Consider the following 27,168-nt stretch of genomic DNA (forward strand, 5'->3'; position numbering starts at 1 on the left):
GGTGTCTGTGTGGCAGAGCCTGTCCTGGTGTGTTTTGTTTGGGTTTCGGTGTGGCAGAGCCTGTCCTGGTGTGTCCTGGTGTGTGTGTGTTTGGGTTTCGGTGTGGCAGAGCCTGTCCTGGTGTGTCCTGGTGTGTGTGTGTTTGGGTGTTGGTGTGGCAGAGCCTGGCCTGGTGAGTGTGCTTGGTCATCTGTTTCCTGGCACTTTACTTACTGTAGGAACAAATTGAACTAACTTATCTGGAGATAATACACCCTCCTGAATTTGCATTCACTTCAGAGTACAAAACTTTTGAGGCCCAGAAATCAGTGAGAGGAAAAGTAAAGGTTTTCTGGTATTTATTCTATTTCAATCAGCATATTTTATTAAAAAGGATTAGGAAAAGAGGGTCATGGATGGTGGGCTGATTCGGTGGTGCAACGGGCCACTTGATTAGACTCCCACCAGACCTTAGACTGTCAGCCCTCCCCTGGAGTCATTTAACTTTTTTTCTGGTTACACACATTTTTGAGGGGCATTCAAAATGTTTAAAGAAATAACTTAAAAGAAAAATCCTTGAAGGGGTTAAGAAGTGCATTATGTATTTAACCTTTACAATGTAACTTATCAATGGCAATTATGCCTCTAGTTGTTTAATGCATGTCTTCATATAGGGTTATTGCTGCCTGTGTCCAGGGATACATCCCTATATCCTGATTCTGTATTCACTTGAAATGGAATATGTTTCCTTTAACCATTTGTATACTCTCCTTCTGAGAGGGTGTGTAGTTGTGTGTATGATGTATAAGTGTGTATATGATATACTGCATTGTAGGTCTGAAGTTTCCTCTGACGCTCTTCCCTTCCTGTTTTGTTCCTAGAGCCTGAACATGCCAGCACGAGATTCCTTTATAACAATGCAGCTTCTCCAGACCTTGTCCTGCTCCTGGCTTTTGTCCCAGCTATGCAAAAGAGGAAAAGGGCTGTGGCTATCAGTCCCAGAAGCCTAGGATGCAACAAGCTTTCAATTTGTGGCAACTGACTGTGTGATCAGCACTAAGGTAACCTAAATTTACATATAAAACAGGTATATACATCTGTGACTAGCTGCAGCGTTAACTTACCAATTATATAATTCAAGGATGTATTATGGTCACAAGTACAATTACAGGATTAAGCCTAGATTAAGGAAAGATATATATAAAGGGGAACGAAAACAGTATTGGGGTATAAATGAAAACCACATATGGGTAGAAGCAGACCAAAGAGATTAAATAATCTGTTACAGCAAGATTGTAATCCTAATTCTACTGTTTTCCTTGTCTAGGGATCCAGGGGACCGTCCTCTATGGCACTCTTTGGATATATCTGAGTAATCAGGACCAAGAAAAATCTCTTTGCCATGTCCATCATCCTCCCAGTAAGGTGCTGCCTCTTAGTTTGTCTACTGGGGATGTACAGACTGTGTGGAGGTCAGTGTACATGATTTTATAGACACTTAACAGCACCTTTATTGTTGTTATTCTTGATGATATCCTATACCTTAGAGGAAAAGTAATTTAACGTTGCTCTCCTCTATCATCCGATACAAGGTCTTAAGGTTTTAAGATTTACAGCTAAACTTGTGTGGAATTATAACCATTACTACACATGGTTTCTTACTATCACAGGGAAAAAATAATCAACTGGTACATAAAATGCAATATTAGACTCACCAGAACATACTTGAATTCAATTTGTGTGCAAATCTCCCTTTAAAAGGTGATATCCTTGCTTTTAATGTTTTGCAAATGATTCTTACGTTAAATATAGCCTCTATTTCCAACCAAAATACCAACCGGCACAAATAATTTTTGATTTTGAAACAAACAACAACAAAAAAATAAATAGAGGGAATTTACTATTTATTCATCTCTTATGTATCCCTGTTGAAGAGGTATATTCAGTAACTTGATAGCTCAGACAAGAATTAAACATGATCTTGACTATATTACCCATTTTGTATCTGTATTTTCTGTTATGTATTTGAGTTCCCTAGTGGAAAAAAGCTGCTGCTGCTGCTGCTGCTGCTGCTGCTGTTGTGTTTGTAATAGCAAAACAGTGTAATAGGTCAGGATATAGATAAGGGCTAGGTCTTTTATACATTGAACAATAATGCAGGATGTTTCCATAAGGATAATGAATCTGTTTTTGTATGTATGTGTACATTGAAACCTTATGTATTCTTTCTCCTCCCATAAAATAATGGACTTGCCTTTGTTTAATCATATAATTATAATATCATAAAATTTCCTGTAAAAAAACAACCCTTGTTTCTTATTTCATGTACAGATTTATAATATATATGGATAAATATGTGGACACACAAAGTAATTTCAGATTACACCAAATAAAATCACGTTACATTTATTCTTATTTCTCTTTACAGCTGCCCTTCCTTCTCCATTTCTCTCATTCTCAGCTGGCTATGCCACTTACCTTATTGGAGAGCCAGTGTACCTTCAATGCCTTGCTAATAGTACTCTCACTGTCCACGGGTACCGCTTCTTCAAAAACAACCAAGAGGTGCAGAGCACAATGGGATCCTTTGGGAATCAGTTTACAATAAATATGGTGAACACAGACCACGCTGGATCATACACCTGTATTTATTGGGTGTCTGACTCTAGGGGGTTGCAGACATCTTCACACAGCCCCCCTGTGACCCTCTCAGTCCTGGGTAAGGATGGGTAATTATATTTTTGGGGGGATAAAAAAGGTCACCATTTTATGAAGTTACCCAGAAACTGGATTACATATTTTGCTAGCAGACCAAAGATTGGAACTACTGTCTAGCTAAAGACAACCTAAAGACAACATTATGTGAATAAATTAACCATAAAAACACTCTCTATCCTGTCTTGAAATTTATTTAGTGGCTTGACAGTTTTACATATGTATTTTCTAGATATATATATATAGCATATATATTTTGTCGATATAATAGCATACATTGACTTAGTTTCCTTGTAGCTCTTTATGCCATTTTGCATAGCACTGTCCCAAGATTACTTTATACTAGCAGATTGGTCTATTTTGTGTGTAGGTAAGCTAAACTAGATGTTTTATTTTTTTGATGCCTGTCTAAAGAAAAAAACTTGGGCCTTTCTGAAGAAAAAGGCGATGTATTACACACATAACAAGAGGTGCAAATTTAATAGTATTATTAACAAATGTCAATAACACTAATTTGCATTTTAAAGAAAAAGACATATAGGTGGATAGCTCAGAGATCCACTTTAAAGACTTGTATTTTGGTTTTAGAATGTAGAACTTTAGAAAGCTAGTGAATGCAATTTTCACATGTGTCACAATGACTGTTGACCGGTATCTATGCCTCAGCTTGTTTTGCTCCTGACCTGCTATATCACACCAAACATTATTTGTATGTGTAGACAGGTGGAGTGATATTTGATCGATTTCCTTTAGTGATTCTCAAGTCAGACGATGATAGTGTAACCTGTCAAATTTGAAAACTTCCAATAAGTTTTTCTGCAGCCAATATATAGCAAGAGGAAAAAAAAATATCTAAAATCTGTCTGTTTTTACCAGTTAGTATGATCAATATGTTCCTTATAAATATTTGCCTGCTCATTTTTTTTCTTTTTTTTAGACCAACCCTCCACACCTGTACTACTAATCAAGCCCAAACATCTTCTCTATTTTGTGGGAGAATCTGTGACCCTGGTTTGTGACCACCCACATGTCAATTCCCAGCTTGTTTATAGCTTTCAGAAAGATGGCACAGAGTTACCGCACAGGGATTTGCTGCAATCTGAGCTCCGCTTTTCTCACCTGAGCACTAAGGATTCTGGAGCATATGACTGCCAGTACTGGCTAACAGGACACCCAAGGAGGATTATCTCATCCAGAAGTGTCTCCCAAAAACTTTATGTGACAGGTATGATGCAGCTGGATTGCTTAAGAATCTGCGTATTTTGCTTGTGTATAACTTTTGCTACTTGTTGAGCTATGACTTTCTATAGATGTTAAGGCCTTATTTTCAATGAGTGGGCTTTGGTATATATGATGCTATTTGTAAATATATTTGTATATCTATCTTTTGTCCTAGTTTAAAACTTTAGAGGTTTATTCACTAAGTTTAAATATGTAGTTTTAGCTCAATAAAAAATTAAATGTTTTAAACATAAGTAGTCATTGATTGGGGCACTTACTCTTGTCGATGAAAAATATTGGTCTAAACAATGTGTGAATAAATACCATTAAATTTTCATTTCAGGTGTTCACCCAGATTATTGTTATTGACAATTTTCTTCACTTGAATAAAAATGGTACGAAGGCATAGGTTTTCGATATGCCACTAACTTAAAAACATAAAATTGTTTCCTTTATAATCTGGCAATTGTTACTTTATATGTTATATTTACTTTTAAAATAATTAGTTTCTTGATTTAAGTGTATAGCATATTGCTATTCTTCTTCTAAAGATGAGACCACGGAATGACCAACGTCTGAGCCTTTAGCAAATGAGCACCTTAGATGGTTCTCATCTGCCATCAAATTCTATGTTTCTATGAATTGCCTTAAGATAAATATCACTGTACAGATGTAACATTAATGTACGTTAAAACTCTTGTTGCAGATCTTTCCGCTTCACCAGTCCTTAATTTCCAGCCTCCATATTCAACATTTATTTTGGGAGAAAATCTCACCTTGGAGTGTGTGGCTCCTTCTCCTGTTCCTGTTACTTTGTTTCGCTTGTACAAAGAGGGAAGGGAGATGATAGGTTCTCCAAACCCACACTCTGGAAGGCACACACTTTATAATGTCACCAAAGAAGACCAAGGAGAGTATACATGTATGTACTGGAGCACAAAAGGCCAGAGAGAAATTCCATCCACTCAGAGTACAGCAAGAAAGTTCAATGTGATAGGTGAGGATGCTATGTATGTGTAGCACAGAGCTGCCCATGGTACAACCACCCATAGGTGCCCAATGCTGCCATTCTCCCTACTGGAAATTGAGAGATATGGTAATAGAAAGATAAATAGTTAATTGTGTAATCAGACGCTGATGAAAATTCAGGCAACTTTAGACTCCATGTGATGTTGTTTGACTAGATAACTCATTAAGCTGCCTCTTACATTCAGTGTTAGTATTGATAGGAGTTCAGTTGGTGTCCTTATTGCACAATGCCTTACTTGATTAACCTTAAATATTTGTGCATGTGCTAATGATAGTCTGTCATTTGTTAGAATATTTTGCATATGAGTGCATGTTCGTTTCGCTTTTAATTTTTGTTACTTTGGTGACTTTTATATATGCCTAATATTATCCTATCTTCCACTTCAGCTCCACTGCTTCCACCCTTACTCTCTCTAGATCCTCCCAATGGTCGGATTTGGGATGGAGGAAATGTGACTTTATTCTGCACCATACTTTCTCATTTTGAAAGGACTACCTTTCATTTTCTTACTGAGAAAGAAGAAATATTGAGTGTGTCCACCAATAAAACAGAGACAAGAAAGTCAATAACCATTACAGTTCGGAAGAGCAATGCTACTGCAGCCAAATACTTTTGTCAGTACACAGTGGAAATCAATGGACGTTTGTTACTTTCACCTAAGAGCTCTCAAGCTGAAATAACTGTGATAAGTATGAAGAAAGTTTTATATATAACTATATATTGTGTAGATAATAAGTTGCATATGCAAAAAAACCCTGAGACCAGTCTTTTCCACTCTTCACAACTAAACAGCACTTTACTGAAAGACCAAAATAGAGATCACATGGGCAGTATATAGGAAGAAGGAATTCTAATCATACAGGAAGAAAAAAATGGGAAGAACAGATAATTGGCATACCTGGGAACGTTCTAAATTTGCTGAACCTCAAACTCTTTAACCCTTCAATGGCCCATTATGCAGATTCTATGTAGCGACAAATGTGTTGATGGTACTCATGGAAAATGTAAATATACACTTAATTGCTAAACTTAATATGATCACAGCAATGTAGAATAGGAAGGAGTCAGCTGTAGAGTGTCTGACCCTGAGAATTTGCCCCTTCATCTTGAGACCCTGAGATTGGAGCATATTCCCTTAGACTCAGGGTCAAACCCTAAAGGTTCCCTGGTATTGTAATTGGTGATGATCGGTGTAAGGAAATAGTTTTCAATAGTTAGATACTTATATACATTTGTTATAATGTTCTATGTTTCTCGCAAACCATGCCTCAATTATTTATGTTTTCTCTCTAGCTGGCTCGGTATTCTGGCTGATAGCTGCAGGAGTTGTTGCTGGAATTGTTGTATTATTTATAATGATTCTTCTGCTCTACTGGGTTCTACGTTCCAGAATAGGTAAGACCATTATGCTTAGTGTATCTTTGGCACTATGTTTCAATTCCCGTTACTGTTATGGCTATTCCTTTTTCTATACATTTTAATTATTTAACTTCTTCTTTCTTTCTTATACACTGCTCAAATTAATAAAGGGAACACTAAAATTACACATCCTAGATCTGAATGAATGACATACTTGTGTCTTTACATAGTTGAATGTGCTGATAACAAAATCACACAAAAATCCTCAATGCAAATCAAATTTATCAACCCATGGAGGTCTGGATATGGAGTCACACTCAAAATCAAAATGGAAAACCACACTACAGGCTGATCCAACTTTGATGTAATGTCCTTAAAACAAGTCACAATGAGGCTCAGTAGTGTGTGTGGCCTCCACGAGCCCGTATGACCTCCCTACAATGCCTGGGCATGCTCCTGATGAGGTTGCGGATGGTCTCCTGAGGGATGTCCTCCCAGATCTGGACTAAAGCATCCGCCAACTCCTGGACAGTCTGTGGTGCAACGTGGCGTTGGTGGATGGAGCGAAACATGATGTCCCAGATGTGCTCAATCGGATTCAGGTATGGGGAACGGGCGGGCCAGTCCATAGCATCAATGCCTTCCTCTTGCAGGAACTGCTGACACACTCCAGCCACATGAGGTCTAGCATTGTCTTGCATTAGGAGGAACCCAGGGCCAACCGCACCAGCATATGGTCTCACAAGGGGTCTGAGGATCTCATCTCGGTACCTAATGGCAGTCAGGCTACCTCTGGCAAGCACATGGGGCTGTGCGGCCCCCCAAAGAAATGCCACCCCACACCATTACTGACCCACCGCCAAACCGGCCATGCTGGAGGATGTTGCAGGCAGCAGAACGTTCTCCACAGCGTCTCCAGACTCTGTCACGTCTGTCATATGTGCTCTGTGTGAACCTGCTTTCATCTGTGAAGAGCATAGGGCGCCAGTGGCGAATATGCCAATCCTGGTGTTCTCTGGCAAATGCCAAACGTCCTGCACGGTGTTGGGCTGTAAGCACAACCCCCAGCTGTGGACGGCGTGCCCTCATACCACCCTCATAGAGTCTGTTTCTGACTGTTTGAGTGGACACATGCACATTTGTGGCCTGCTGGAGGTCATTTTGCATGGCTCTGGCAGTGCTCCTCCTGCTCCTCCTTGCACAAAGGTGGAGGTAGCGGTCCTGCTGCTGGGTTGTTGCCCTCCTACGGCCTCCTCCACGTCTCCTGGTGTACTGGCCTGTCTCCTGGTAGCGCCTCCATGCTCTGGACACTACGCTTACAGACACAGCAAACCTTCTTGCCACAGCTCACATTGATGTGCCATCCTGGATGCTGCACTACCTGAGCCACTTGTGTGGGTTGTAGACTCCGCCTCATGCTACCACTAGAGTGAAAGCACCGCCAGCATTCAAAAGTGACCAAAACATCAGCCAGGAAGGATAGGAACTGAGAAGTGGTCTGTGGTCACCATCTGCAGAACCACTCCTTTATTGGGGGTGTCTTGCTAATTGCCTATAATTTCCACCTGTTGTCTGTTCCATTTGCACAACAGCATGTGAAATTGATTGTCCATCAGTGTTGCTTCCTGAGTGGACAGTGTGATTTCACAGAAGTGTGATTGACTTTGAGTTACATTGTGTTGTTTAAGTGTTCTCTTTATTATTTTGAGCAGTGTACATTCTACAGAAGGATGTATTTTTACTTACTTCAGTCTGTTGACTCTTAGCTCTCAGTTAACATGCAGAGAATATATTGTAGTTATAGTATGCTCTGAAGTTATAGTATGCTCTGAATTTGGCCACATAGTCCTTTTTTTTTTTGTCAGACCAAACTGAAAGTGCTCCCAAGACTCCTGAAGTATCTTCTGAAGTAAGTATATCCAAGCCTCACTCACTGTATGAGATGTAATAACTTCTGGTATATAAAACATTTGAAAATAATTTTGCTATTGGTTATTGCTCCCATCTATCTAACTATTACTGTCATTGTGGCTACCCAGCTATAGCTGAGGTTGATCTGTAGTCAAAAGCTGTTGTGCAATTTGTTCATCATTGCAACAAACACACTGAATTAAATAATAATTCTGGTAGTAGTAAAGTAGTTGAAATGGTTGACTGATGGGTCCTTTGCTGAATTATTTAATCTTGTTTATTATTGTTCAATGAATTCAAATTGGCATGAAAGTAGTGATCAAATAGGATTCCTAAGGGTTTTGTTATTTTCACTTTACAATGTCGGGCCTTGGGCAGCGCAGAAGTTAAATGCATTTCAAGTGAAGAAATTATGTCAGCAATTGAGGTGCTAAAATGATATGACGAGAAAAAAAGAAAAGAGGAAAGAATAGAACAGACTGGAAAACAAAAGAGGCAGAAAGTAGAGAAAAAAAGAGCTTGTTAAAGGCAGGGAACCCAGAGAAGGGAGCCTTCCTGTATAGTTGCTCCAAGGCCTAAAGCTCTTTAATCTGTCCATGATTATGAGTTAATTTAATTGACCAGGTACAACAGAGGATGCATGTCATCTCATCACGTAAAGAAAAGTCAGCACAATTAGTAATATCAATATTGTAAAATATTCTACCATTAAGTATATACAAATAACATGTCAGCCCAGCCCAGTATGAGATAAATACAGTATTATAGGCAGTACTTGTGACTACTTTCCCAACATTTTGTTGCCTGCCTGTGCCATTGTTGGCCCACACAGCTTCTTTGTGCCATCTTTGTGCCATCTTTGTCCCAAGTGCCTCCAAATAAATTGTCTGTGCCACCAAACAGCTTGAAGGTGCCCTGAAAAAATGCCTCAGCCATGTTTGCCTTTGTCCCCAAACAGCCAGCCTTTTCCATCTTTGCCTCCAAACAGCCTGCCTCTACTCAATTTACTTACCTGCAGAAGTAGTGTGTCTCTATTCCTCCATGCTGTGTGCAGATTGATCCAGCATGCAGGAAGTAGATGTGATGCCACTTCCCGCATGCTGGATCAGTCAGACACAGCGTGCATGGAGTGTGTGGGGGATCATCAGATGATCTCTACACTCTCCGTGCTGCTAACTGTCTGTATTGCCCGCAATTAGCAGCTTTAAAGGGACAGACAGGTGCCCTAGATTGGGGGGGGGAGGCTGGTCGCACCTGCATGTATATACACTGAAATGAATGTAAGGAAAATTGTTGCTGTTGCATACGAGTGTGTGCAACTTGTAGGTTCATTTGAAACTTGCACAAATAAGAAACCACTCTACAACAAATTAAAACAAAAATCAATACATTATGAACTGGGCTAACCAGGACTCCCCATCAATTGAGGTTAATAGCACTGCACCTAACAGGGGGTCCTGGAAACCTTGCTTTGCTCTTTTAATAATATTTTTATGTAATTGTAAAATGTATAGATTGCAACTTGTATTTGATGAATCTGTCAGGTTTTTTCCAGCTCAAAAGAACCCCACTCTCCTGCAGTCGAGTGTATGTGAGTTGAGTGCTGTTGGGATTTTTTTGACATGTGAATTTGCAAGTTGGGCTTTAGTCCAGGGATGTACCTAATCATAAATAATAAATACATAAATCACTACATATTTTCATGAGTGGGGATTCTTGGATTATTTGTCTGGTACAGGACTAAAACACAGAACATACATTGTTCAAACTGGTTGTTAAACCTTAGCTTTTACAATTTTCTTACAGACACTACAGTATCTATGACATTTATTGAAGCTTTCGAGGGTTATTTTTGTGAAGTTTTTTCATGACCCACAGTAGGTGTTATCTAAAAAGTAACTTAAAACATCATAATATATTTCATAAACGTATCTGTCCAATACTCTTTTCCCATAGGACAGTGGAAAATTCATCTCATCAAGATCTCAAGACAAATGTTAAGACAAACGTGTATTAATAATTTACAATGTGGACATCTGGCCAATGAATGAAGAGTTCCCTTATTACACACACTTTTTAATGACTACCTCAAGTTGAGCCTTCTGTATTTTGTAATCTCACTATACATTGTAAAAATGCTTTTACTGAGTAAGATGTCTGCCCAGCAAACCATACTATAAACCGCATATATGCCTTTATCAATCTATATATGCAGGTTAATTAATGACACAATTTCTTTTATACATTGACAGTTTTTTTAGGATCTAAAATATTGCAGACATTCTCTTTTTTAAAGAGCACCCTCCTATTCCACTGATCATAATGTCACGTTTATTATGTACTCATATTGAAGCCAATGCATCTCTCTCACCAACAAGGAAAGTACATCAACTGTGAATTCAATGGTTTTGCATATCAGGACATAATAAGAATCATTTGTTCCTCAGCAGGTCTAAAAATTAGGTAAATACAACTTCAGATGAACAATAACACGTGACATATTACACCATGTTATGAGTTATTCAACAAAAATAAAGCCAAAAAGGAGACGCCTTGTGTGAAAAACTGTGTGAAAAATTATGATTTAATAGCTTGTAAAACCACCTTTAGTAGCAATAACTTGAAGTAATCATTTTCTTTATGACTATCAGTCTCTCACATTGTTGTGGAGGAATTTTGGCACATTCTTCTTACAACTTTGCTTCAGTTAAGGTTTGCGGGCAGTTGTTTATCCAGAGCTCTATTAAGGTCCCTCCACAGTACTTTAATCGGATGGAAGTTTGGACATTGACTAGGCCATTGCAACACCTTGATTCTTTTCTTTTTCATTCCATTGTCTTTTTGCATGGCCCAATTTCGGCCATGCTTTAGCTGTTGGACGACTCTACGACTGTAAGGTTGCCAGGTCCTGGGGCTGCTAAACAAGCCCAAATATTCAACCCTCCACCACCGTGATTGACAGTTTGTTCTTATATGCTGTGTTTGTTTTTTGCCAAATGTGGCAATGTGCATTATGGCCAAACATCTCAACTTTTGCCTTGTCTGCCCAAAGAACATTGTTTTAAAAGTATTGTGGTTTGTTCAGATGCAACTTTGCAAACATAACCTGTGCTGCCATGTTCTTTTAAGAGAGAAGAGGCTTTCTCCTTGCAATTTTAACATTTAACGTGGTAACAGGCCTGTAGAGTCTGAGAAGTAACTCTTGGGTTTTTTCAGTTTCTCTTAGCATTGCATGTTCTAACCTTGGGGTAAATTTGCTGGGGCAAACTTCTGGGAAGATTGGCAACTGTCTTAAATGTTTTCCAGTTTTGAATAATATTTCTCATTGTAGAATGATGGACTTTAAATTGTTTGGAAATTACCTTATAACCCTTCCTATATTGATGGGCTGCAACAATTGCATCTTTAAGATCACTGCAGATGTCTTTCTAACTTGGAATTGCGTGAACACACACCTGAATGCTCCGGACCAGAAAACCTCTCGGCTTTCATGGAGGTGGTCACACTTCCTGATGATCAATTAATCAAGGGCATTTGATTAGCAGCACGTCTGCTACTTAGCATCTTAATTCATCTGGAAGTAGTAAAGGTGTTCTTTAGCATAATCACATTCTACCTCATTTTTTGTGGATATCTGGACATCAAATACTCCAGATTTAAGTGCTTGTTTCTCGTAACTCATAACAGGAACACATCTCATTGGGCATGTTTGTTATCCAAGTATAAAACCTTGGTATTCTAAATATATATATTTATATTGAACCTTTCAACAAAATATAAACACACTCTCAATATTTCATATTATGTTGCTGCCCCCTGGATAACCCACTGGAGCAGATGTCCCAGTATATTTTGTGTCACTCTAAGTCCAGCTCTGATGAAGCTATCTGCTGATTTGATTTATGGGCTAGGACTGGACACTTAGTTAAAGACTGATGATTGAGGAATATCCTGGATGCCCCTAGATCAAAACTACAACAAAAGACACATACTGGGCTTAACTTTTGATTACCAGAAGCCTAGACAGGCCAACTCATGCGTTGGCATGACACCTTGTTTAAGGTTTTGGGTGATACATTTTAGCATTTTGATATGAGGGGATATATGTTAAGATAATAATAATAATAATATGTGTCCTCAATGCAAGAGCTAGAAAAAACACACAAGAGAAAGGGAGCTAACACCTTTACAAATGGGCTCATATGGACAGAACTACCATAGTAAAATCTTTACCAGGAGTAGGTGGTATTATGTTAGTTTGGTTTGATGTGTATTAGGTGTTTCTTTTGTCTTTCTTTTGTTTCCATATCCATTGCTTGGACAAGTACACCCTTACTTAATCCCTGTGGAGATCAACTGGCAATACCTGTTTTCTACACAGAATTTAGAGGTGTCATACACTGTTCCCTTGTAAATTAAAGAAGGTTGTTTTTTTCACACCTACTAGGTTAAAAAGAAAAGTGCTGTTGATTAACATACTAGTCTTGTGCTGACATTCAATGTAATTCTGTCTTCATTTTTGTAAACCTGCAAAACATTTAATAAAGTATATGCTTAAAAAGAGTCTGACTGCATGGTACATATGTATGGTTCAAGCCTACATTTTCTGTTCTGTACGAATAAAAACTGCAATTACATTCTGCTTCAAGTTTAATGTGTTGGATGCTGATGTCTTTTAGCATTTGTTTCTGTAAATGAATGAACATTAAAAACATATGGAGATGATCGTTCCTAACCTAACACAGTTTTTTCTTTTTAGGTTTCCGCTTAAGCCACAGGCACAGATATGCACACTACTGTATATGGACAACAGTATTGGGACACCTAACCATAATACCAACAGGAACTTTTGTGACATAGCATTTAAATTCATAGGCATTAATGTAGTTGGTCCCCCCTTTCATTCAGTAGAACATTGGTGAGGTGATGCACTGATGTTGGACGAGAAGGCTTCGTTCGCAATCTGTGTTTCAGTGCATCCCAAAGGTGTTCAATGGGGTTGAGGTCAGGGCTCTGTGCAGGCCAGTCAAGTTCTTCTACACCAAACTCATCCAACCATGTCTTTATGGACCTTGCTTTGTACACTGGGACACAGTCATGCTTCAATAGAAAAGGGCCTTCCCTAAACTGTTCCCACAAAGTTGGAAGTATAGCACTGTCCAAAATGTCTTGGTATCATGAATCATTAAGATTTCCCTTTACAGGAAGAGGCCTAGCCCAACCCCTGAAAAACAATCCCAAACCATTATCCCTCCTCCACCAAACTTTACAGTTGGTACAATGCAGTCAGGCAGGTAACATTCTCTGCCAAACGCAGACATTCAGACTGCCAAACAGAGAAGTATGATTCGTCACTCCACTGAACACATTTCCACTGCTCCAGAGTCCAGTGGCGGCTTGCTTTACACCACGCAATCCCACGCTTGGCACTGTACTTCATGATGTGAGACTTGCATGCAGCTGCTTGGCCATGGAAACCCATTCCATGAAGCTCCCGCCACACAGTTTTTGTGCTGATATTAATGCCAGCTGAAGTTTGAAACTCAGCTATGGAATCAGTAGATTGTGGGCAACTTTTAGGCAGCATGCGCCCCAGCACTCTGTGACCCGGCCCTGTGGCTTTACATGGTCTTCCACTTTGTGGCCGAGTTACTGCTGTTTTTAAACACTTCCACTTTGCAATAGCACCACTTACAGTTGACCGTGGAATCTCTAGCAGGGATGAAATTTCATGGCATCCTATCACAGTACCACGGCTGAATTCACTGAGCTCTTCAGAATGACCCATTTTGTAAATGCAGATTGCATGGCTGGGTGCTTAATTTTATACACTTGTGGCAATAGGTCTGATTGAAACACCTGAATTCAATAATTAAGGGTTGTGTCCCAGTTCTTCACACAGTGCCCTCAGATAGATCACTTTTACTTATTAGGCACTGCCCCAATGGTGTAAATAGGCAGGATTGGAAGATGAAAACCATCCCATGTAACGGGCTGATTGTGCAGTGGGACACCGGAGGGCTTGATCGGCTTAGATGCCGTTCAAGGACATGCATATATAGAGTATAGAGGTATTTTTTTTGAATGATCAAGAATGGATGATCAAAAATCTAAAGCTTTCAAGCAACATGGCCATATACACCGACCCATGAGTAGGTGGGGTATATTAGGCAGCAAGTGAAATTTAATCTCCAAAGTTAATGTGTTAGAAGCAGGAAAAATGGGCAAGCGTAAGGATTTGAGCAACTTTGACAGGGGCCACATTGTGATGGCTAGATGACTGGGTCAGAGCATCTCCAAAACTTCTGTTTTTGTGGGGTGTTTCCGGTCTCCAGTGGTCATACCTATCAAAAGTGGTCCAAGGAAGGAAAAGCGTTGAAGTGGGGATGGGGTAGTGGGCGGCCAAGGATCATTGAGGATCACTTGGGGGGGGGCGAAGGCTTGCCAGTGTGGTCAAATGCAACAGACGAACTACTGTAGCTCAAGTTGCTAAAAAAGTTAATGCGTATGGGGCTGAGTAGCTGCAGACCAGTCTGGGCACCCATGCTGACCCCTGGCCACTGTCGAAAGTGTCTAGAATGGACAGGTGAGCATAAGAACTGGCCCAAGGAACAGTGGAAGAAGGTGGCCTGGTCTGATGAATCACTTTGTCTTTTACATGACATGGATGGCCAGGTGCCAGTACTTCGCTTACCTGGAGAACACATGGCACATAGCAGGTGGAAGACTCTGGTGTTACTTCACATAGGAAAGGAATCTAGGAGAAACATACCTCCCTTCCACCACCAATCCTACATGAATGTCACAATATATATATATATATATATATATATATATATATATATATATATATATATATATATATATACCGTATATACATACTGCATCTGGTAGTTAGGGCAGTTATTCACAGTCCAGACTGTTGAAAATCATTGAACGGTGCCATAAGATTGCTGCGCACTTTCTCTGCAGCATGAAGGCATGAAGGCAAGCCACCAGCTGAGGGAAGAGCACAACAACTGCCTTGTGTACACTAGCACGGTCTACATCAGCACATAATCTCCCGCTGCAACTCCATCCTGGACTTGATGGAGAGCATCCTAGGGCAGAAGCGGGCTCCTCACTTTATGTCCTCTTAGCAGAACATTGGAGTGTCCAGTAAATTGGGCAGAGGGGAATGGGCATTAATGGGGCAGATAGTGAAGGCATGAAGACATTGAGAGATTTTAATTTAGAATTTAAGAATTCAATGACTGCCAGTTTAAGCCTGTCACACACTGTTAGGGTTAATGGTAAAACGTCCCTCAAAAGTAATACGTTTAAAAATTGGATGGACATGACATAGAAGTTGTAAATGGAAACTCCCAGCAGCGGCAGTAGCTCCACATTTAGAGCAGTATTGCTTGATTCACCACAGCAGCAGCCATGATTTTTGGTGGGTACCACCCAAGCTTCCCAAAGTCAAACGAGCTCCTCAGAAATTATTAAAGCCTACCTTAAAGAATGGACACTGCTTTCTACTGCTGACCCGGTAAGTTATTGGGACCTGAAAGCTTTTATCTGGAGAGGCTGGACAACAGCTCACAGAGATGCAGTAACATAGTACCGTACTCGCTCGATTATAAGACAAGGTTTCTTTCGGAAAAATACCCCTCGTCTTATAATCGGGGTCATCTTATAATCAGACCTCAAATAGAGGTTTGACTATGAGACTAAGATCCAGATCCCCCGCAGCGCTGCAGGGGACCCGGATCCTCCTGTCTTATGCCCCCCATTTAACACTCTCCCCTCCCCGGTGCTTCTGACTCCCTGGTGTGTAGTCAGGGCAGCGGGTAGACGTCTATGTGATTTGCGTAGGGAACTTCTGCTGCAGCCAGAAGGAGGTGCGGTTAGCAGCGGGGGTTGTCTGAGTCCATCGCGCAGACCTTCCCCGGCTGTCAGAGAGGAGAGTTCCCCGCAGCGCTGCAGGGAATTCTCTCTTACTTACTTAAGTAAGTAACACATCAAAATTGGACAAAATAATTAATTAACAATAACAAAGTGCCATCTTTCTACCATAAACACCCTGCCTGTGTCATCTTGGTCTCTTTACCTTTCCACAAATCAATTATACATCTATGATACACACAAACAGTCACTCACTAATTTACACTTTCATTCACATAATTAATTCACACAATCATGTATTCTCTCACTCATTCACACAAATAATTTACACATTCATTAATGCATTCTCACAAACTCATTAATTATCTCCCTCATTCAGACAATTCATCCACTTATTATTTCATTCTCACTCATTCACACAATGCATCCACACATTAATTCATTCATTCTCTCACTCATTCTCAGTGTTTATTTATTTCAATATACTTACTACCCTCTTTTTCACTATCTAGCCCCCTCTCCCTCGCTTCTCACTATCCCCCTCTGCCTCCTTTCTCACTATCTACCCCCCTCTCCCTCCCTTCTCGCTATCTACCCCCCTCTCCCTCCCTTCTCACTATCTGCCCCCCTCTCCCTCCCTTCTCGCTATCTAACTCCCTTCTCACTATCTACCCCCTCACTATCTACCCCCTCTCACTATCTACCCCCTCTCCCTTCTCACTATCTATCCCCTCTCCCTCCCTTTTCACTATCTACCCCCTTTCCCTCCCTTCTCACTATCTACCCCCTCTCACTATCTACCCCCTTCTCACTATCTACCCCCATCTCATTATCTACCCCCTCTCCCTCGCTTCTCACTATCTATCCCCCTCTTGTCTCACTATCTACCCCCCTCTCCCTCATTTCTCACTATCTACCCTCTCCCCTTTGTTGTTAAAGGTAAACAGGTTTTGGACTTACCATTCAGATGTCCTGCGGTGGGAGCACAATGCCTCAGTCTCCCTGCTCTGCCGCGGCGCGCGGCGCTTCGCTGCCGAGCACCGCATTATGACGTCAAAATCCGAGGTGAACAGTTGGCAAATCAGCTTGTTTGCATTGGGAGTGATTTTACTATCTGGACTTAAAGGTGGACAGAGCCCTCAACTTAGAAGATCTTAAGAAAGGTTTGGCATGAATAGTGTGATTTCTGTGTGCAAGTTGAGAGTCCCTACGAGGTAGCCTGGAGATTTTGTTATGGTTATTTACATCTGGGGCTTCAGTGTCCAAATCATAGGATGTCGACCCAGGCATTTGTGTTTAAGGCTCAGGGAGGAGCGGGTCTTAATGATGTGTTTCATGCACTGGCTTAGCTACAGGGGTCGCATATATATACTTGGATGTGTACTTGTGTGGGTGTGAGCATGCTTGTGTACTTCTGTGTGTGTGTTTGAGCATGGATGTGTACTTCTGTGTGTGTGTAAGCATGCATGTGTACTTGTGTGTGTGAGCATGGATGTGTACTTGTGTGAGCGTGAGCATGCTTGTGTGCTTCTGCGTGTGTGTTTGAGCATGGATGTGTACTTCTGTGTGTACTTGTGTGTGTGAGCATGGATGTGTACTTGTGTATGTGTGTGAGCATGGATGTTTAATTCTGTAACTAGGGTGAGATGGAGTGTATGTTAGTGAGTATGAGTAACTGTGTGTAATTTGTGTAAGTGTGTTTACATAAGCACAGCCCTGGAGGGAGAGAAATGGACGCAGGGACCCATGACTGAGGGGCCCTAGGGATGGCCCTTTTCTATTCCAGCATGACTCTGTCCCAGTACACAAAGCAAGGTCCATAAAGACATGGTTGGATGGATGTTGTGGAAGATCCAGCACAGAGCCCTGGCCTCATCCCTACCTTTGGGATGAACTAGATTGGAGACTGCGAGCCAGGTCTTCTCTTCCAACATCTGTGCCTGTCCTTGCAAATGCTCTAGTGGATGAATGGTTAAATATTCCCACAGGAACTGTCACATGCACCCACAATAATGGCACTCACCACAGAAGTTGTTCTGCCCAGAATACCACTACCAAGAAAGGGGCCCTTAGTAATGATAATCCAGGACTTAGATGATCCCAACACCAAGGAGGCCTAGCGCAGGCAGGTAATATAGGTACTGAGTCAAGCAGCAAGGTAAGGATCAGTTTCAGACAGGATACACACAGGTAGTCAGCACAGTAGGGGTTAACACAAACAGGATAGCCGGGTTGGTACACAGAGCGGGTAGTCATACGAGCCAGAGGTAAAAACACTAAGCAGGTAGTCGGACGAGCAGGACTGGTACACGAGAAATCCAGGCAAAGGTGCAGATTCGCTAAGCAGAGAATTGTCAAACACGCCAAGGGTCAAAACATCAGAGATCAGCAGTACAGGCTGATGGACCACAACACGAGAATGGACCACAACAGGGTGCCAGAGAGAAGCCTTTCCTGACCGAGAACGAGTAAGTATCCTCCCATGCCGGCGGGAGGACTTCTGACCGCCGGTGGTGGAGACTTGAGCAGGAGTCGTCTGCGAGTAGATACCTGCCTGCCGGCGACGGGACCCGGGACCGTGACAGGATCACATAATCTTATCTATGTATTTAGAAAAAGATCCTGTTGTAATGACCAGGTGTCCCTGTCCATATAGTGTATGTGTAAAAATATGTATGCATTTTATATAGCTCTAACAAATGCTTTACAAGTTACAGTATAATAATGGGGAGGTACGGGTGCCATCACATGAGTGCATTACTAATGCAAACATTATGGTCTGAAGACAGTCGGTGCACATACACTATCATTATGTCATATATCCTTGTTGCTTTTAATATGCCTGATTTTCCATTCTTTTTAGTACTATCCTACATAGTTTATTTTTTTTTCTATACATATATGTTTTTTATAAATTAAGGGTTTTGTTTTCAAATTTGTGGTACAATCTTGGTATAGGTGAAAAATGAACACTAATACTAAATATATTTACAAATCACATTTTGTTGCCATTTTTATCAAGTCCTTAGGGGGTGCCTAAAAGAACTTGTGAATACTCCCAATAGAGGGTTTACATAGATAATATAAGACAACTCAACTTAAATTCAAATATTCATGTACAAATTATGTTTTCTTTATACAAAAATGCTGATCGAGAGGCTGAACTTTTCTATTACGTCTTTTTTTCACTAAGAGAATGTGTTGGATTAAATGGAGATGTTTTCTGTCGGCTCTCATTTCCTCCTATTTAATTGTAAGGTGGTGCTCCAGAGATGACTTTTTCTAACCAGACACGATTTTTCCTTGTTGGGTTTTACCTTACGCCACATGCACAGTTATGTGTGTTTTTTGCTCTATTCTTTGTTTATATAATCTCACTTTTAGGTAACTTTCTCGTTATTATTGTCACCTGCTTAGACCAGCAACTTCAGAGCCCAATGTATTTCTTCCTCAGTAATCTGGCAGCCTTGGACATCTTCTTAATTTCTGTCACTACTCCCAACCTTCTCTACATGTTACTGAGTGGTAACAACGCTATATCTCTATATGCTTGCATGTTTCAATTCTACTTCTATTTCTATATTGGTGGCACAGAGTTTTTCCTTTTAACTCTAATGTCGCTTGATCGGTACCTTGCCATTTGCCATCCTTTACGCTATACTGCAATTATGACAGGTCCTCTCTGCAGAAGACTTATCATCTGTTCATGGATATTTGGATTTGTGGAGTTTATTCCTGCTATCTATCTGACAACTCAGTTAAAATGGTGTAATAGACCCAGTTTCATTAACCACTTCTTCTGCGATGGGTCAGCACTCTTGCATGTGTCTTGCTCTGATACAAATGTGGCCGAAATGATGGTTTTCAGTTTTGCTTCCTTTGCTATATTAGGTTCCCTTATTCCAAATGTTTGTTCCTATTGTTTTATTCTCTTAACAATCATTTCTATTTCATCAAGCACTGGCAGAAACAAGACATTCTCTACCTGTTCTTCACATCTTGTAGTTATTTTAATTAGTTATGGAAGTTGCATTTGCATCTATGTTCGACCTGCAGGAACTAATGCTACCAGTCTACAGAAGTCTGTGGCCATCCTAAATAGTATTTTAGGGCCATGTCTGAATCCATTTATATATACCTTGAGGAACAACATAGTCCAGAAAAGTTTAAGAGGTAAATGTTGTCTAAAAACAACTGTTACTTTACAAGAACAGTAATGAAACACTTTGGCATAATATAAGACAACGCTGGGCTTATTACAATATATGTCTAAATCATTTTTTAAACAAAATAATATTAAAACATAAAATAGAAGTAAATAGTCCTGAGCAGTAGGCAATAACACTAAATAGCAAAAAGAAAAATAAATTAACATTTGCTAAGAAGATACTAAAACATTACTATTATATGCATCATTTTACAACTTGTTGATCATATGTGAATTTTTTCTCTTCTACTAAGCTCTAACAAACTTTAATTTTGTCTACAAGGTCTTTGGGATCTATTGTTCTTTTGGGTTGTTTCATTCTTAATAAATAAATAACCATGATGCCTTCTTGCTTAATTTAGTTTAATTCGTCTAGTTAATTTAAATCAAAATTACACATTTAACAAATGGTGGCTGTTGTGAATATTTTTCCAAATTAAGATCAATGGCCACTTTGACAACGTCTTTAAATGACATATAATATATATATATATATATATATATATATATATATATATATATATATATACGGTATATATCATGTATGTATATTTCATTTGCAGATCTATCCAATTGTACAGTGCTGAGGAATATGGTGATGCTATATAAATCAACAAATAATGAATAATAATGGTAACAGAGTCTGGTAACTGGTATCACTCTGACACTCCAGCAGTCAGCACCACCAAAAAAACCAATTGATTGTTAATGAGGATTTCCATAACATTTCTCTACTGTGGATACCATTTACCTGCTGGTTAGTACAGAGTTATTAATTACCAACAATGTTGATATCTTTTCAAGGCGATCTGGCAAAAATCAACATGATCTCAGTGAGTTTTGATAAATTTAATATATTGATTTTTTGCTTTATTTAAGTGATGGTAAAACATAAGCAGAAAAAAATAAACAAAAATTAACTATAGATAAGTACATAAAAGACTTAACGTTTTAAAAAATCTTTTCATTAAAGTGGGAGATTGCAGCTGAGTTGCAGTAACATTATACCAATTTCTCTAAGGTTTATGAAGAGCTACAAGAAGGGACAAATGAACTCGGTATAATGCACAGTTAAATCAGTGAGGACAATACCCTCTCCTATTGAACAATACACTTTCCAGTGCAGCTCAGCCCTTTCTGGAAAATGAAACTTTCAGAGTTTACCATACATAATGCATAGTTAAATATACATTCTGTGGTTATTTTTTTCTGTGCATTTAATTTCTTTAACCCCTTAAGGACAATAGCGGTTTTTACTCGTAGTATATTGCGGGACAATGGCTCTTTTGACGTTTTTCAGTGTTACTGTTTAGCTGTGATTTTCTTCTTTCTCATTTCGTGCTCCCACACATATTATATATTGTTTTTTCCAGGACAAACAGGGCTTTCTTTAGATACCATTCATTTATCATATCATCTAATTTACTATAAAAAAAATGATAAAATATGGGGATTTTTTGTTAAAAAATTACTTTTTCTCACTTTTTAAACAGAAAACTTTTACTCATCTGCAAAAACTAATGAAAAAACCTGCTAAATAGATTCTACTATTTGTCCTGAGTTTAGAAATACCCAATGTTTTTATGTTTTTTTGCTTTTTTTCTGCACGTTATGGGGCAATAAGTACAGGTAGCGTTTTGCCATTTCAAAACCATTTTTTCCAAATCTGGTCATTATTCCCCCCATGTGCCATTTCGGGTATCTTTGAAGCCGGCCAATGAAATTTACCCCATCAAATCATATATTTTTAAAAACTAGACACCCCAAGGTATCTGAAATGCTGGTATTTTAACCCTTTCCATGCACCCATTTTACCACCACCCTTAGTGAAACTTTATGGTAGTAAATTTTTTTTGTATTTTTTTCACACATGTTGTACTTCAGGTATAAATTTATCGCTCCTGGTCTATGTCCGTGTCAAACAACACCCCAATATGTGTTCAGTAACATCTCCTGAGCGCAGTGATACCCCCCATGCATGGGTTTGTAGGGTTATTTGGGAGGTAAAATGCCGCCTTTGTGAGGTGTGTATTTTTTTGCCATTTAGACATCTGCCCCATGTCCCATATTTGGGACATCTTTGAACCCGGCCAAATCAATTTACCCCATTAAATCATATATTTTTTAATACTAGACACCCTATGGGCATTTGTAATGCCAATATTTTAACTCTTTCCATGCTGGAATTTTTGTAATGATAAAGAATTTTAGGACTTGCTTATTAAAAACTTTTTTTTTTTTTTGATGACAGTGGGGATTTTTACATGTTACAATATTTTTTTAATTTTTTTTAAACATTTTTGACCAATTTTTTTTTTTTTTTTTATTACCAGTCACTCTCATTAGTGAGCTGGGCTCCATTGACCTTGCATGGTTGGATGCAGTACCTGCATTCAACCTGCAGGAGGAGCTCGAGAGTTCACAAGAGGGTCTGGATAGACCCTCTGTGAACTCAGATCTATTGTTAATGCCATCCTGTGAATGACGGCAACGTCATTCACAGGATGGCACTTGTGGTTGCTCCTCGGAGCAATCACAAGGCGATTGGGGTAGGGTGGTAGTGTTGCTGACATGCCTCGATACTGAGGCATGTCAGCAACACAGTTTATGCTTAGGAAGCGATTCCGATCGCTTCCTAAGCTGTTTTAGCCGGGCGCCGCCGCGATCTTTCATGATCGGTGCGGCGGCCACTTTTCTTCCGGGGAGGGCTGCCAAGGGCTGCCCTCCCCGGATCCACGGTCAGCCTCACTTGTGAGGCTTCCGTGGATGCTGCAAAGCCGCCGATCGTGGCGAAAACGGCGATGCAGCTATTTAACGGCAGCCCGTACATGTACGGGCATTATCGTTAACACGTTGCACGGCAACCCCGTACATGTACGGGGATTGTCGTTAAGGGGTTAAGCATGATTTGTGCAGGAGTAGTTTTATCGCACAGTGAGCCAGATGTCTGCAAAATGTATTTTGGGCGCACACACTGAATGTTGCCAGTCCACCCTTGGTGAATTAGATGGTGTACCGTTGGCTTCTGAGAACCAACTTTGGCCACCTTGTTATAGTTGTAATGAGATAACGAGTTTAAAGGTAAAATACTAGTTAGCGATTTGCATCTTAGAGCATTTGAAGACCGTGCTAGGTGCCTGTTCTATGACTTCCACGATGTTTTCTTATAACTAATTTAAGGATTTTGGTATTTCAGGAAACAGAAAAAATATAAGAATGGATGAAATTATTTAAGTAAAGTCTGTTTCTTATATATTATATAATCAAAGAACCTTGCCTTAGACATGTTGATGTTATCTGCTTCCCATTCTTAACCATGTTATTTGACTGATACTTAAAGAGAGGTCTTTCACATTATTGTATAACATGCCTGATGAAGGGACCTGAGAGGTCTTGAAAGCTTGCAATCTATATTTACTCAGCCAATAAAGGTATCATTCAAACTCCACTTGTCTCCTATATTATAAAATATAAAATAAATTTATATATATTCTCTACCTGGTGTCTAATTTTCTTTACAATTCACACTACATACAACATGCATTTGTCACATAACAGAGATCTTCTACCCACAGCCAAGCTGCTGCTGGCCAGAGCGAGTTCTTTACGCAGAGGGTGTCTAGACGGGCTTATGGCTGTACCGCCGCAGCTTCTGATTGTTTCCTGGCAAATCTGTATCTTGTAGCTGTGTTTCACTCCTGGCCTGTGTGACTACTCTCTGCCAAGCATCTTTGTACTTTGCTGGCCTATTCTGTGTACCATACTTTGCTTCCCTGACTAACTGCTCTGTGTATTGACTTTGGCTATGTCTGACTATGATTAGTGTATCGAACTTACTACCTGTCCTGTGTACCTGACTTGGTATCCTAAGCATCTACCTGTGGTGTCTCTAGTATATGGGTATCCAGCCCTCCGGCAAGTGAATATCATCCAGTTCAAAGAAAACCTGTACAGATAAATGACGTTAGATGAAGCAGTGTTCTTTAAAACGTATCTGAAATTTTTCATGAATAGCATGACCATGCACTGCTGAATGGATCCTGCAATTCATCAAAAAAACTAAATACAGAGGCAAACATTTTAATTGTGACATCCATGTTGTACTTTTATTATGCTTCATCAAAACCCAGTATGACAACATTACATAAACGTTTAAACTGATTCCAAGATCATAAAAAATATTAATGATCATAACACTAAGGAGCCATAAAGTCTACACCAGCAATTTCATGGGCTGCCTTAGAACAAAGTCTCCCTCAGGACCCGGCCTGTACGGAAACCAAACACCAACATGTCACCTTCCAATTGAAGACAATGCCCACTTTAACAGTCAAACTTCTTCCTCTTGTGAAGGACCCACTCTGCCAGAAAAAAAACACTAGAACCACCCTTAAATACCAACGATCAGCTCAGGTGCAGGACACCTTTCTTCTCTTTCTACATCCAAAGAGGATCTTCCCTGGGATCTACCCCCCCCATTATATATGTCACTCAGGCCTCCTCTTCCACTTAGGGTCCAAAAGGTTCTGTCCCGGCCGCACTGTTGGCACATACCCAACCCTCGGACCCTTATTTACAGTCTCCCTGGTTCAGGCTCAGTCACGCAGCCCTTTCTGGTTCCCTTCATGTGTACAGTTTATACACATGCTTCTTTATAGCCCTTCAGCTGCACCTCTCCCAGTTGGACTTTGGACCTGATGAGGTGGAAATATGTCAGACACCCAATACCTGAAGCCACATATTGCAGCTGCTTGTGTCGCATGTGATGCTGCAGTGGGCTGATCTCCAGGAGATCAGAGCTAGGTGAGTACTTTCATGAAACATTAAGGTAAGGCTGTAATCTATGCCTGCAACTTAGCGCAGGTTAGGTTGGCCCAGGTGGCACCCGAAGCAGCCTTGTTCTGGTGACCTAATTTGTCCTTCCCTACACAAGCATGGAGCAGTGACGGACTGTGTGTCACTGTCTCTGTGTGTGTGTGACTATGTGGATGTACAATTTGTGACTGGGTGTCAATGTAACTTTGTGTGCATGTATATGGTACAGAAGGAGGTCCATAGGGGTGACCAGTGGCATCGGCAGGCTGGGCAGAGGGGGCCATGCCCCCCCTACATCATGCTGTGCCCCCCGTGTGCCCCCTCAATTGAAACACGATCTTCTTTTTTTTTTTTTTGCGCAGCCGGAGAAGAGAGAGAGAGAGGGGCCAAGCGGTCGGTCATGATTACGTTGTCAGCAACAGATCGGCGCCTCTCACTCTCCTCTGCGAGGCCTCTGTCTTGGTCGTGGTGCCAGCATTTCATGCTGAGCGCCGGAATATGATGTCATGTTGCAGCACTCAGCAGCGCGCACCGCGGCAGAGCAGGGAGACAGAGGCCTCGCACTCCCACCCAGGATCTCTATAAGGTAAGTGAACTTCAAGGAGGGGAGAGGGGAGATAGTGAAATGGGAGAGAGAGGGCACTCAGCAGTGAAGCAGCGCGTGCCGCGGCAGAGCAGGGAGACAGGGGCCTCACGATCCCATGCAGGACTTCTACAAGGTAAGTGAACTTCAAACGGTGGAGAAGGTAGATAGGGAGACGGGGTGGAGAGGGTAGATATGGAGACAGAGGGGTGGAGAGGGTAAATAGGGAGATGGGGGGGTGGAGACCTCTGCATCTGCCCCTGAAACAGACTGCTTGTGCCAAATTTTTATGTTGATGATGCATTCTGTATAATGACTAAACAAATTCATTTTAGTAACCATGCTTTTCTTACAGTAATATTCCAGCAGTTTCTACTGTCCCTTTTCCAGTTTTTAATCTAATCAAATATGTGTAAATAGCCTATAGCATGTGGTTCATGTGTCTCATTTTAATCATCTAAATTAAATGGATACTCATGTTTTTTTATTGAAAAATAATACCTGATGTAAGTGTATGTCAATTTGACTTGCTAGATACAATTAATTGAATCCATGATGATTTATTATATCTAGAGGAATGTGAGACTTATTAGGATCCATTCACTAAATGGAGGGCTTTCAACTCCTTCACTTCACTATTCATTATGAAGGGAAAACAATGGCAGGTTCCTCTAGCCAGAAGGGCTGAACTGATCCTCCATAATATTTATTTTAAAGGGTGAAAAGATTGAAGAAATCTTACTAATTTAAACTATAGTCTATGCAGGGCCGGTCTAACTCTTTTTTTTTTTAAGTAGGCAACTGTGACCAGTATGTGTACACAAAAAAGCTCATAGCTCACCAGATGTTCTGAAACCACAAATCCTAAAATGCTTTTATTATAGTCACCCAAACATACCATACTGGTCATTTTGAAAGATGTGAGCTGTTAAAGACATTCGATTTAAAGGCCACTTCTTCAGTACATACAGCAAAACCTACAGCTAATTACACAATGTTGACATAACTGAGCCTCTAAACAATTTTACTCTAAAATTTGATGATGGAAATATTCTGAATGGATGTAAATTTCTTCTTAAACACAAAAGTAACCTTGGTATTGGTAGGATATTTTAACTGTATACTCTATTAGCAATGAACTAATCCAGATCTCTAAGCATTCATACGATAGTTATAATGGTATAGTAAGTGCACTTAGGATGATAGCTTTTTACTAGGCGCAGGTTCTTTATGAATGTGATCTCTTCTCCTATTTCTGTAGTTGATTCATTGCCGAAAAATGCTAAACCTGTATTCCTTTGCCTAATAGGGCAGCCAGCACTTTGTTTTCTGCATTTCTGTTAATCAGGTTTACTTTTCAGGTAAGAGCGGGTTTTCTGGATTAAACACAGTCAATGACATTCAGTTGAGTACAAGATTTGGACCATTGTTCATTTATCCTTTGTAGTGAATAACGTTCAT

The 27,168-nt window shown here is 40.2% G+C and overlaps 1 protein-coding gene across 2 annotated transcripts; it reads left to right on the forward strand.

The window, feature by feature from the left end:
* The first annotated feature begins 907 nt into the window (after window positions 1–907).
* On the forward strand, window positions 908–10,457 carry LOC128498515 (immunoglobulin superfamily member 1-like). 2 transcript variants are annotated; one of them, XM_053468489.1, is made up of 9 exons: window positions 908–1,040; window positions 1,307–1,451; window positions 2,408–2,698; window positions 3,632–3,919; window positions 4,622–4,912; window positions 5,332–5,634; window positions 6,239–6,340; window positions 8,170–8,213; window positions 10,172–10,457. In XM_053468489.1, exons 2-9 carry the CDS (start codon window positions 1,382–1,384, stop codon window positions 10,214–10,216), a joined length of 1,434 nt encoding a protein of 477 aa, XP_053324464.1. In that variant the 5' UTR covers window positions 908–1,040; window positions 1,307–1,381; the 3' UTR covers window positions 10,217–10,457. The 2 variants fall into 2 exon arrangements, with proteins under 2 accessions (XP_053324464.1, XP_053324465.1); XM_053468490.1 differs by having other exon boundaries at window positions 4,622–4,837.
* Window positions 10,458–27,168: the final 16,711 nt, after the last annotated feature.

Source organism: Spea bombifrons, chromosome 1, assembly GCF_027358695.1.
Source record: "Spea bombifrons isolate aSpeBom1 chromosome 1, aSpeBom1.2.pri, whole genome shotgun sequence".
Taxonomy (NCBI): Eukaryota; Metazoa; Chordata; class Amphibia; order Anura; family Pelobatidae; genus Spea; species Spea bombifrons.

What these genes read in the sequence shown, in the direction of transcription:
- LOC128498515 (XM_053468489.1), top strand. Translation starts at nt 1,382, where the DNA reads ATGTCCATCATCCTCCCAGTAAGGTGCTGCCTCTTAGTTTGTCTACTG. An exon ending in GATGTACAGACTGTGTGGAG is followed by an intron (nt 1,452 to 2,407) that starts GTCAGTGTACAT and finishes TTCTCTTTACAG; the next exon opens with CTGCCCTTCCTTCTCCATTT. An exon ending in TGTGACCCTCTCAGTCCTGG is followed by an intron (nt 2,699 to 3,631) that starts GTAAGGATGGGT and finishes TCTTTTTTTTAG; the next exon opens with ACCAACCCTCCACACCTGTA.